This window comes from Varanus komodoensis, unplaced genomic scaffold (assembly GCF_004798865.1).
Source record: "Varanus komodoensis strain SLA01 unplaced genomic scaffold, ASM479886v1 scaffold17, whole genome shotgun sequence".
Classification (NCBI taxonomy): domain Eukaryota; kingdom Metazoa; phylum Chordata; class Lepidosauria; order Squamata; family Varanidae; genus Varanus; species Varanus komodoensis.
The window spans coordinates 7,377,845-7,390,627 of NW_025335505.1; the positions used below are offsets into that span (position 1 = coordinate 7,377,845).

Here is a 12,783-nt window from a genome sequence, read left to right on the forward strand (position 1 = left end):
TCGGAGCTGCCTCCGATTCCTCCTTTCGGAGAAAGGGCCAGAAGGGGAAAGTTTAGGTTTGGCTTCGTTGACTGGGACGCGTGCAGCCTTGCGCATCGGTAACAGCGTTTCAGAGCGTGCCAGCCAGCCAAGCCTGCCGCAAGCGGTGCCCGGGAGCTGCGATGCCCATGCAACTGGCGCTTCTGTCGCCGCTCCTCCTTCCTTTCCCACCATGCCCGAGTGTGTCACGTCTAGACGCGTCCCCCACTCCGGTTGGAACGTTGCGGGCACCGGCGCTCGGGCCTTGGAACGCTGCGTCGCCCGGCGTTCGAAACCCGCCGGGCCCCGCAGCTCCCCGCGCAGCGTGTCAGGCTCTCGCGTGTCGTCGAGCGCTCCCCCGCGCCTTGACTCGCGCCGCTGGTCAGAATGAGCAAGGACGGCAGCCAGGAGGGGCAGAGCGCCGGACGCGGCAGCGGCGGAACCAGCCCTCTGCGCCTGTATCCTAAGTTGCCCGTCTGGGTGGTGGAAGATCACCACGACGTAAGTTAAATGCTGATCGGCAAGCGAGAAGCGAAAATGGATGCATTGGGTTGTAGAGTCGAGCCGCTGAAATGAATCGGTTGTGTTTCACTCTGCGCACTTGCTCGGGAGCGAGCCCCATCGAGACTACCAAAACAGGCATTACTTGAAATGTGTGTTCCTGTCGCTATGCCGTCTTCTCATTTTTTTACTCTTGAGTCGGTGCGGAGCAGGACACTGAACTGCGCCTTACAAGCCCTCAGACTCCATCCTTTCAGATTCAGGCCTATGTCTATTCTGGAGTGAAAATGAAAGTGTACATTTAAAGTAAAAGATGTTTTGGCCCGTGGGTTAGTGGTACATTAGTAATCCTATATATGTTCCAACCAGTTAAATGGTATTCATTGCATGCTTTTCCAAGGACTACACTTTGACTCGGAAGTAAGTCCAAATAAATTCATGGAAATTTGACTTTGGGTAGCTGTATGTAAGAAACAGATGTAGTTATGCTGTAAGCAAGCCAAAAGAGTCAAACCTGAGTTTAAAAAATCTGTTTCCCAGTAAAAGGCCCTATTTATGGTTTTCATCAATAATTTGCAGCATTTACCTTGCTTGTTTTGCATGTGTCACAATGTTTATGTCCCCATACTTACAGGTTCTTCCTTTCATTTATCGAGCCATTGGTTCAAAGTACCTTCCTGCCAGTAACATCAGCTTTCTCCACTTGGATTCCCATCCGGATCTTCTTATACCAGTGAACATGCCTGCAGATACCGTATTCGATAAAGAGGCTTTATTTAGGTAGGTTTCCCGATTGCTGTCAACATCGCAGGCAAGATGGATTTTTGGCATATGAAGGTAGGAATGTTGCTTAACTCTTTCCTGGATCTTGGCATACTTATCTCCTCCTTAGAGAAGCAGCACCTTCTCCCCGCTCCTCAGAAGGATATGAGAAGAAGTCTGCTCAGAAATTCACACCCAGAAGAGTTCTATTCATGTAGGCAAGCTACACATCATTCACTCTGTCTGCAATATTCCTGCATGAGTGCCATTGTTTATGTTGCCAAAATGATACCATCAAAATTTAAGATGAAGGTATCTGAAGATGTAGAAGAACCTGAAGGCTTAATGAGTATGATAAATATTTGAGCAAGCTCATTCCATCTTAAAAGGGTGCTCCATAGAAACAGTCCAGCGAGGGCTATGTTTGGCGGTCACGAAACACTGACTAGCTGTTGTAGGGTTGGGGTGTGGAGAAGGGGATGGGATGGGATGGAGTTTCCAGAAAGGGCACGGCCGGCCGAAGTGGCTACAGAAGCACTGGCACTTGTCTTATATATTAAATGCAAACATATAAGCTGAGTGCAAATCCTTACACAGCTTAAAGGGGCATTGTCTGCACACAAGAGGGTGGTTTCAGCAGTTCTAGGTTTGCAGAAGGTCAAGAATTCTTTACCAAACATTCCCCCTAAGTGGGAAGGGGACCTGAAACAGCCCAGTAGTGTGGTTTGTGGCCAGAGAGTTGGGTGGAGGAAATGTGGGTATGTAGTAGCTGGAAGGAATGGCATATCATAGAAGGGCACATGGAAAGTGACTACTGAACAGGAGCATTGGGCAGCGCATCATTTTGTTGCAGGTCTCACTTGGTGCCTGTACTTGCAGGATTCTTTTTATCTTACTTTACAAAATGTCGCTGGAGTGAGACAAAAGACAGGCCTCCATTGTGTGATTAATGTGACATGTAGTTGGTTGTAATACTTTATTTTTGTAAGTGTTGAGGACAGAAATACCTTCATTGCAATTGTATTTAGACTTGACATGCCGAAACAGCAATAACCAACCTATTCCATATTTTCTTTTACAGTGATCTAAGTATTGAGAATTGGATCATGCCTGCTGTGTACGCTGGTCACATTTCGCAAGTGATGTGGCTACATCCAGCTTGGGCTCAGCAAATTGAAGAAGGTACCCATCATTTTTTAGTAGGCAAGGACATCTCCACGACTACAATGAGGTAACTATGGTATGTGCATTTCTGACAGTGTCCAGAGAGTTAGATCTGGTGTGTGACTGTGTGCGTCCATCCTAGTGATTTCCCATAAATGCTTCCCAATTAAGGAATGATCATACTGGTTCCCATCCACTTCCACTTTCAATTAACAACCAAGGAATTCATAGTCTTGGATTATTTAATGGCCAAGCAAATCAAGAAATGGGCCCAAATAGCCCATTAACCCATGGTTAAAGGATAGCCCAACAGAGTTAGCCCATGGTTAAGGGATAAATAGCGCAGAGTTAACCCATGGTTTTAGCAGAAACGCAAAGTAGATCCCACAAAGCTGAGAACCCTCAGGCCAGGAGCTGGCAGACAATACCATGAATGCTCTGCATTCCCAAGGAAGGCATTTCAAAGAAAAGTTGTTCTCCATAGGAATCTGACTCCTCCTTTCTCAAGGGAGTGGCACCCAGTCAAAGTCTTGGATGACTTCACAAATGGGATGATTTCTCCAGACAGTGCAGTCCCCATTTGGAAAGGGCAAATGACAAGTGAGTGTTGAGATAAAGGTCCTTCCCAGCTTTGGAGCCAGAAATTCAGAATAGCCTCTCTAGAAAACTTTCCCCTTTCTGAGCCGGCTTTTAGACAGGTGATAAAGCTATGACATTTAAGCAAGGGTTTTCCAGTCCTTTCATTTTTAATGAAAATTAATTTTTAATTAATTTTAATTTAATTTACTTAATTTTAATTTAATTTACTTAATTTTAATTTAATTAATTTTTAATGGCTGCTGCTATTTTGCTGTGAATCGTTGTTGTTTTGTGCTGGGTGTTATATTGATTTATAATTGATTTTTTTAAATTTTCCCATTACTTTACATGTTTAATTGATTTTAGTTGGGTTTTAGTATATTATGCTTGGATGCTGTGGGGCTGTTTTATTTCTGTATTGCAAGCCGTCCCGAGACGTTCTGTAGGGGCGAGATAGAAAAGCTTTTAATTAATACATAAATAAATAAATGTACTGACACTTTGGAAGCTGCTTTTCTTTACTGGATAAAGAACAGTGGGGAAAGCAAGATCTGCAGTCATAATAGAAGAGGCTGTGCATAGTTCCATCAGTGCGGCATCACCACACTGCTGCCATGTGTAGGGGTGTTGTGGGCACAGCTTCTCCAGGCAGGGCAGCCACCACATGACCTCCCTCAGAGTGGCGTATGTTTGCTTGAAGGTTTCTTTGTGTTAAAAGCCGTTCCATGGCTCCTTTTGCTAGTCATAGTGCGTACAGTAAATAGCTAAAATAAGCCAGGAATTATTTCACGTTTTGCTTATGGGCTTTCCAGAGGCACCTGGTGACCTACCGTGGGAAAGATGATGCCAGGCAAGCTGGGTCTTTGATCCATTCTAGCAAGGTGTTCCTTATCTCTTCCGTCCTCCTTCGAAATGTGCTGCATTAGCTTGCCCTACCCCGGTGCATTTCAGATATGTTGGACTACAACCCCCAGCATCACCTAGCCAACCATGTTGGGGCTTGTAGTTCAGCTTATTTGGAGGAGCCCCAGTTTGGGAAGGTTTTCTTGAAAAAATGCAAAGAATCATCATCATCTTATTTTATTAGTATTGTTATTATTCCAGGGTTACAAGCACCGACAACTACTTCCTTTCTGATGGCCTTTATGTTCCTCCCAGTCAACTGGAGAACGAGAAGTCCCTGCATCTGAGTGTCCGCCTTGTGCATCCCTCTGAAGTCCCAGGGAACCAGGAGGAAAGCCCAGCTCTCCCTTCTGCTAAGAAGCTCAAGTTGAGCAGGGACAGCACAGCTCCTGCCACTGCTGCCTCTTCATCGGAGGCCACGGGGCCCCACGACTCCCCCAGCTGTGCAGACACACAGACTGCAGACCTGGAGAGGAGAGTCCCTGAGCATGAGAAGCCAGACAGTGACCAGGCACCCTCCGCATCCTGTTCTTTTGGGAATCACACGTGCCAGACGACTGAGCTCGTCAAAGATGTTCTCCATGTGCTGCAAAAGGGGGCTGCTTATGTTCTAGATATTGACTTAGATTTCTTCTCTGTTAAGAATCCTTTCAAGGAAATATACACTCAGGTAACCATGTTTTTAGTCAAAATAAACTCATAATTCTATGCATTTAAACAATAATCTACACAGTTCCTCTGCCACCATTATAGGCAACAGATGCTTAATCCTTTTTAATTGAGTAATTTAAGCAAGCTGTTTATGCAAGCTGAAGGGCCTTTTTTTCTCAGTGAAGAGAAAAACCTATCCCTTAGCATCCAGATTAGGGTGGATAGCCTGTGGCTTCAGTTGCAGAGTCGGCAGCAAAAACTTTTATGACATTTGCAACAGATCATCACAAAACATGACAACGTTGTCATGCAGAACGTTCTGCAGAACGTTGCAGCATGGGATGCTTTCGGTCAGGAATCCAGCCAACTGCCCTTTTCTAGGATATACCCTGGTGCATGGATAGCGCCATTTTGGCTGCTTGAGGAGTCACACTTGGACAATTAAGTTTGCTATTGGTATATAGACTGCATAGGATGGACGGTCACCAAAATAGCAGGCTGTTTATTTGACAGCTCCCTAAACAAAATGGCACCAAATCACCTAAAAAGAGGGGCAGACATTTTCAACTGAACTGCCCCATGGAGACATATTTTGTTAGAGAGAGTGTGTGTTTTTTACACAGATTTGTAGATGATAATGTATGCTAAGCTGCAGTCTACCTACTATACCTGGGAGCGAGCACCATTGAACCCAGTGGGAATGACTTTTGAGTAGACAAGTATACAATTGCCCTGTAAATATCTAAATTTAGGGTTGCTCTTTGGGAGAAGCCATCCCTCAAGTTTGTCTCCATGTTGTCTTTGAGATCCATCTTGTCTTTCAGTTAAAGGGAATTCACTTCTCTTCTGACACATAATACACAATGATGCTTCTTAATAATGAGGGAAGTTGTAAAGAAACCATAAGCCCAACATAACAGAAGACTGCATTTCTCTGTTACATTTAAGAGCAAGCAAAATCATGCTCACGGCACCTTCCATGCACCATCTTAGACCAACAGAGACAGGCAAAAGGTATTGTTGATGGTTCCCCTCCTTTGGAGACTGAAGTGTGAGCCCAGGCAATGATCTATATCAGGCAGCCCTTTCCGGATTGTTCTGCGTGCTCAGAGAACACACGCTGGTTGGGTCCCAATGGAGCGAGGCTCAGGGAACCAAGGTTCAATTTAGATGCCAGGAAGTACTCTCTGACAGTTAGGACCCTGAGGGTATGGAATGGGCTTCCATGGGAGGTCATTGAGGCCCCATCAGTGAGGATGTTTAAGGATAGGCTGGACATGCACATGGTGGGCATGTCATGAGTGAAGCTGGGGGTCAGACTAGATGGCCCGGAAGGTCCCTTCTGACTCGCTCTGTTTCTATTTCTATGTCCCCATATACAAAAGCTCTCACATGTGGAGAGATAGCATAGACAAGATAGCACATGCTAGCTTTTCACAGGTAGGGCAGTTTTCCAAGAAGAAATGCTGAAATCAACAATCCTCTTTCTGCCCTCAGAAGTATCACTGCCCTAGAAGAGCTATGCTCACTTTTTTCCGCATGCTGGCTCAGTTTCCATTCCTAAGCATGGAAACTGGCTCAGTATCTGCTGAGCAGAAAATGCATCTGGCTATGGTCATTGCAGGATTGCCTGTGTCTCTGAAGGTGTGCACCTCCTTCCTGGTCCGTTGTCTTCATGCAGGCAACATGTGCCTGTCTGCCTTCTTGCAATTTGTAATTCAATAACAGTTTGTAGCTGTAGTTTGTACAAATTGTAGTTTGTAATTCAGTAATATTCCCAGGGCCAAACTACACATTACAGTAATTGCGCGGTGTGCATCTGATACACACCCCACTTTGGTTTTGCTTAGGGTAAGTGTATGTGACCCTGATCTAGATTGGTACCACTGGATCTCTTCCTGGCATATGGCAGCCTTGATCTAGAATGAGGCTACCTGCATTTATTGTAGACTAAAAATGGAAGGTGTCAGTGGCATGCCATGGGATTAACCTGTAGTTTGAGAATCCTTTAATTTTACCTGAAGTGCTAAACCTCTGCTGCCAAAGCGAATCCGCCTCTGGCCAGTGCAAGGCCACTGATGCTTCATGTTGATCTTTGCACACCGCATCAGGGGACTTGGCCGACTCTGGCCAATTGAGAGGGAGGACAGCAGGGAGTTTTCCGGGGAGTGGACCGTGGAGGTCAAGCCCTGTCCTTGGAAGAATCAAAGGAGGCCTCTTCTTGCTGGCGTAAGGTGTGCTTGGTTTGGGATGATGTCTGGATCAACAGGTAATAGTTATGGTCGCTATTCTGGGTCTTAATAAGCTAAGAAGCAAGGTCTGAGAAGATGGAAAATAGATGTGTAAAGATAGCTCCAAACCATAGTTTGAGGTGGATGTATTTGATGTGATCAAGCCCTACTTGGTCATTTTCATCATCTTTTGAATACAGAACTGAACAATGGTCTGGTGTGGTGCCTGAAGCAAGTTTGCTATGGCCGTGGAAGTTGCTTTAGGTAGCCTTTCTCCTGTCCGCTTTCAAAGGAAAGAAGAAACAAGCTGCCGATCTGCCAATCTTTACTTGGGCACTTTTCTTCCATGTGATTGTAGTTTCCTAGAGGACGTGCTGCACCTGCTGACTCCATCCCTACCATTGTATGCCTGTTGGCTCAAAGGCTCAATTCCTAGCATCCCTGTGTTAAGAGGGCATGCCTGTAGAAGAGAACCTTTCCTGTACGTGAAGGCTTCCCCAGTGATTTAGAATCTGGCATGATCAGAGCTCCAAATCTCTGAGGGCAGTAAAGACACAGAGCAGATGCCCCTCTACAGACACATTTCCATCAGATCTATGGAGAGTGAGTGTGGAGCCAATGGGACCAGTAATGGTGCAGCATGGCCCACAGTCACAGCCTTTCTCTTTCTCCCCCTGCATGCAGTTGGGGGACGACACCCAACTGGATGATTGGTGAACTGGCACTTGAGGCAGCAAAGTGGAAGGAAAGATTGGAATTTTCAAAGCTAAAGCCCTTTTAGGTGTGTATTATACTTGGAAATGTATAGTTTAAGAAATCCAAAGTGGCCAACTTATCGTATATTTTGTCTTGATATAGAAACTGGGACAAGAATGTGAGTGCTGGATAATGTGTACACTTGCTTAGGTATTCTTTATTCTTTTGGCGCTACAAGTCTGAATTGTCTATATACCAAAAAAAAGAAAGAAATACAGACAGACAGAAACTAAATCTAAGGAAGGCTGTAAAGAAGAAACTGCCCTGAAAATTAAAGGCACAGTGCTGTGCTTCAAATGCCATGTGTTCTGAATATATTCCCCTTTCTTTAAAATAGGAGGAATACAAGATCTTACAAGAATTGTACAGTTTTAAGAAGCCTATCAGCCATTCATCAGAGGTACGTTCTCATTTGTAACAGGAGAATGAGGAAAGTGAGCAATTACTCTTGTTTACCTCAGTAGGTTTATAGGTACTGGGGAGATTAGTGAAAGACTGTGAAGGGAAAACAAAGCAAACCAAAACAGTTAAATTGGTATGCAATTATGTTTGGCTGATTACTATGCAATGGTGCTTTAGAATGGTTTCTTCACAAAATATTTTTATGCAATTTGCCTAGTGCCTTACCATGAATGCAGATTTAATTTAGACTCACAAAAATGTATTTGCTGAAGCAGAACAAGCACTTTGATTCCCACAGACATAGGCATCTTTTCTCCCAAATAAGGTTGGCTTTTTGGCATTTTTACATAGTGAGTTGCATGACAGAGCAGGGAGTAGAACTCAGGCCCCACTCAGGGACTAAACCACCCTGGTTCTCCTTCCTTTCCCAGTACCATGAGAGCTGAATCATTCCAGGGCATGGCAGGTGGGATGGAATCCCCCACAGAAGTGGCAGACTCCATGTTTGGATTTTGCTCAGTGCTGGAGCTGGTTGCTACATTAAGCCTCCAGTTTACTACTGCTATCCAAGTTCTTTCTGCTTTAATATTTGAAGGAGGACTTGCTAGATTGTGTTGAGAATCGAATCCACCAGCTGGAAGATCTGGAAGCAGCTTTTGCTGACTTGTGTGATGACGACACTGAAGAAAATCTGCAAAGATGGGCTTCAAATCCCGGGTATGCTTCCTGCACCGACCACAATGCCTGAGCGGGGCTATTGTAAATAGCAGTGGAACTGATGCTGAGGGGTGGTGTAGGTCACGGGGAGTTGCTTGGCTAGAAGACTGTACTGTGTCAATGGAGAAGAAAGGTAGCTTTGGCCAGCTGCTCAATCCCAGCATGAGTTCTATCCATGCAGCAGCAACTGCCTGAATCAGAGCGCCTGTGTGTTCGCTCCAGAGGCAAACTGCAAAACACCCTCAGAAAATGCATTACTTCTTTAGTGCAAGCAATTCAGCGCAGTCAGCTACAAGGCATCCTTTGGTGCCTGTGCATATGAGAATGGGAAGCTTCATGAGATGCTTGCAAGCCTGGGACTTAGTTCTCAACAATGAGATTACATGGGCTGTCTGAAAAAGGCAGTGCCATATCTGTTGGGGCTTAGAGAGAAAAAGGAACAATGCCCTCACGCATTGCAGATGGCACAGTCTGTGAGGCCCTAGCTGTTCTGTGCCACTGTTCCTAGCCTTATGCGTATCACTTGAATGTAAACATTTTGTTTGGAATTAATTGGAGATGTTGATGTCCCTGTCTTTACTGTAGGATGAAGTCTCTTGTTCCACTTGTGCACAGCCTGAAAAATCGAACAGGAACTCCTGATTACGAGATGGTAACCCTACTTATTTTACAGAAAGTCTAGGATCTCTTTTTCGTGTGATACTAGAAAGCTGGGTACTGGTGGCATTTGGATGTCACAGTAAACCTGGTTTTTCATGACAGAAATGAGGGCCTTGTCGGCACCCCATTTCTTCCTGATTACAGGTATAAGACTGGAAGGGTTTTTTGCTATGGATTTTGATGAACCGCAGTTGAATATTACATCCCAAACCTGGTTGATCTTAAATTTTCTTCATAAACCAGAGTTTGAATTTGACATGTTTCCAACAAATCACTCTGTGTGTATGTGTGTTTTCGAACTAACTATAGTTAACCACAGTTTACGAGCTCAAAAAGAAGGATGAGCCTCTGTTTGATTGGAAATGGATACAAAACTCCCACAGCCTTCCTCACAGCTGCACTTGCAAGACTATTGTCATTCTCATCACTAAAGCATGAGCTATTTGGCATGTGAATGTAGCCGTTGTCTCTAAACCAACTGAATTTATTTTGAGGGCTGATATTGACAGGCAAGAATATATTCTCTAAAGTCACAGCTTTTCATCCAAAACACAAAAGTACATTGGTGAAAGAGATTTTTGGCTGTTGGGTAGTATAGAAAAGTAATTAATGAATGAATCTTTGTTTGTGTGTTCGTTTTCTTTATTCTTCTTGTGGTTTCTTTACTTTCTGGTTCCTGGGTAGGGTAGTGGTGACTTCTTTGTTTCCTCTGTTCCTCAGGTCCATCAAGCTGGCCTTACCTGTGACTACTCTGAAATTCCTCACCATGTCAGCACCAAGCAAGAGATAGACAGTCTCGTACAGTCCGTAAACCACCTCTTGAGGAACTTGCCAAAGCCAACCCTTGTGACAATAGCTCGGTAAGCCTAGATTGGCTGCATTTGATGAGCAACATGCTAAACTGAGCGTGCCAGAATTCCCCAGCAGCTACAGCGGCACAACCTGGTTTGAGCCCCACACTGTTTGGGGACTGGTATGTTCACACAGTAGACTCAGAGGCTTAGTTCAGACATAATGAGGTGGTTCACAAAATCCAAGCTTAGGGCAGCCTTTCCCAAGCCGTTTCCCTCTTCGGCTTGCAGCTCCCAACATTCCTGGCGACTGGCCATGTCGCCTGGGTCTGATGGGTGCTGAAAGCCAAAACATGGGTGGCTCCATCAGGTTTGGCATTTTGAGAGCAAAGCTGGGTGAGTCTCCAGCTTGTGTGTTTCTCTCTGCCCTCTTGTTAGGAAGAGCAAACCAGGAGCTGAAACCAGGATTTGCGTGTGGTTTGCCCTCCTTACTCATAGTTCAAACATTATTTTAAAATCTAAAGCAGAAATTTTAGATCCTCTGGGTGCGAAAGGGAGATGATAGAGCAAGTTCCTGAAGCAGGAACATGGCTGCCCATTACTTCTGAACCAAACCAGAGCATGCAGAGGCTGTACCTGACCATGGGATATAATTTTGCTTGGAAAGGGGTATCTTCAAACTATGTAATTATGGGGGCATTTATTTTGATTTTTTAAAGGTTCATTTGGGTTGTTCTTAATTTGTAGAAGGTTTTTCCCCCAAACTGATGATGTTAGAAAGTGTTGGAGGCATCAAGCTGAAGATACAAAAATCTGATAATGATTTATATTGAAATCACCATAATCTTTTTCATCATCACTTGTTAGTATTCATGTTTTTAAATGATAATATACTAAATAATGAGACACTGGAGTTATATCTTGATTTAAAAATTCAAATATTTGAATTTTTAAATATTCAACTAAAATGTTCAACTAAAAGCTTACAGGATTTAAAATAATGTAGAGATAGAATTGGAGAAGATGGACAGAATCATTTCATGAGTCCAAATGATGCGATTTAGGAAAAAGTAGGATTCCAACTGTGCTCAAGAAGGCACAGCTGGACTTGTGCAGGGGTGTGTGCATGGCACTTGCGCAACCCAGTGGCACATTCTGTGTGCATAATCCATTGTGACGGTAATTATGCTGTGGAAGGATTCTGTGGAGCTCTGCCGGCACTATTGGAGTTTGCAGAATTGACACTGCCAGATACTCCTCAGTCTTCCCCCCCACTCCTGAATAACTAGTTGTTCCTCTGTGCTCACAAAATGGTCCAGCTTTTTAATCCAGTCACTATTTTTTCACCTTTGGGTACTGTGTCAAAGTGCATGTTGTTTCATTTTAAATTATGTATGTTTTTGGTTGCTACCATGACTATTTTTTAGAAAAAGACTAGATAGGAAAGCTCAATATGACATATTATCAACATTTCATTATTTAGTATGTTACCATCTTTTTTAAAGATTGTCTTAAACTTATTAAATATGTAGAATTGAACTTACTCATAGGAAGTGCATTTTAGGATTATAGCCACCTGGAGGAGCAAGGAATGCTAGCGCCCAAGCTGAAGTCTTAGCTCGAGAGTGATAGAAACAGACGGAACAGCTATAATTATTTTCAAGAAACCTAAAGAAGTACTCGCATTGTCTGCAGGTCCAGCTTGGATGACTACTGTCCCGCAGAGCAAGTAGAGTTCATACAAGAAGAGGTCTTGAATGTGCTGCGCTCGGCATTTGGTGCCCTGGACGTTCACTTAGAGTACTTGCAAGATGCTTGTCCTGCCGGAGCAAGTCCTGCATCCACAGCATGATTGATACAGATACAATCATGGGTACAAAAATGGAAGTGACAAAACTCTGGTTCCCCCCCCCCCCCATGGCTTCCTTAGAGAATTGCCGGCTTTCTGTGAGTGTTACACTCCCCACCCAAAGTCCCTTTAATTCTTCAAACAGAGAGTTTCTGTTGTAGTTATCACTTGTGTTTATTCCTGATAGTTTTGCTTATAGGAAGACAATAAATGACCAGCAAATAGCTCTTCCTGGATTTTTGCAGGAGTCTTTCCTACAAACAGGGATTTGAGAAGAGATCTCAGATTTTGCTGTAGGATCACTGAATTGATTTCCCAGTTTATTTTTGTTGACAGCACTACTGAAAGATTGGCATTTTGCTTTAAAGCATTGACTATCTTAGCTGTGTTCTTTGTCTCTTGTATATTCATGATTTGTTTAAAATCACATTTCTATCCTGTCATTTTTCAGAAAAGCTCAGGATGGCCTTCATGAGGTTATTCCAGTCCATTTTCCTACTAACTCTGTGATGTAAGATAGAAATGCTGAAATACAATAACTTGTCCAAAGCCACTAAGTCTAACATTTTACTCTTTCTTTTGCAGTAAGTTGTATCTTGAATGTTGTGAATTCTCTTTCTCATCTCCTGACAACATTTTTGTGCACATATGGGTAGCCACACAAGATGGAGGTGTTTCCCTTCCCCACCCTCCAGATCCCTAAAAAATCATGCTAAGATGCAAGTCCTAATGATTTTTTTGCAGAGTGGGTTCTGCAATAAAATATTTGGAACTGGGCTATTCGGCGATTATGGTATGG

General features: G+C 43.8%; 1 protein-coding gene across 2 annotated transcripts; it reads left to right on the plus strand.

Annotated features, from left to right (window-relative positions):
* Positions 1-22: 22 nt before the first annotated feature.
* On the plus strand, positions 23-12,537 carry CUNH5orf22 (chromosome unknown C5orf22 homolog). Of its 2 annotated transcripts, XM_044426538.1 has the most exons (9): positions 23-519; positions 1,154-1,299; positions 2,363-2,512; positions 4,129-4,597; positions 7,903-7,965; positions 8,563-8,684; positions 9,270-9,336; positions 10,065-10,204; positions 11,831-12,537. In XM_044426538.1, the coding sequence occupies exons 1-9, from the start codon at positions 406-408 to the stop codon at positions 11,985-11,987; spliced, it is 1,428 nt and encodes a 475-aa protein (XP_044282473.1). In that variant the 5' UTR covers positions 23-405; the 3' UTR covers positions 11,988-12,537. The 2 variants fall into 2 exon arrangements, with proteins under 2 accessions (XP_044282473.1, XP_044282474.1); XM_044426539.1 differs by lacking the exons at positions 23-519; positions 1,154-1,299 and adding an exon at positions 1,305-1,356.
* Positions 12,538-12,783: the final 246 nt, after the last annotated feature.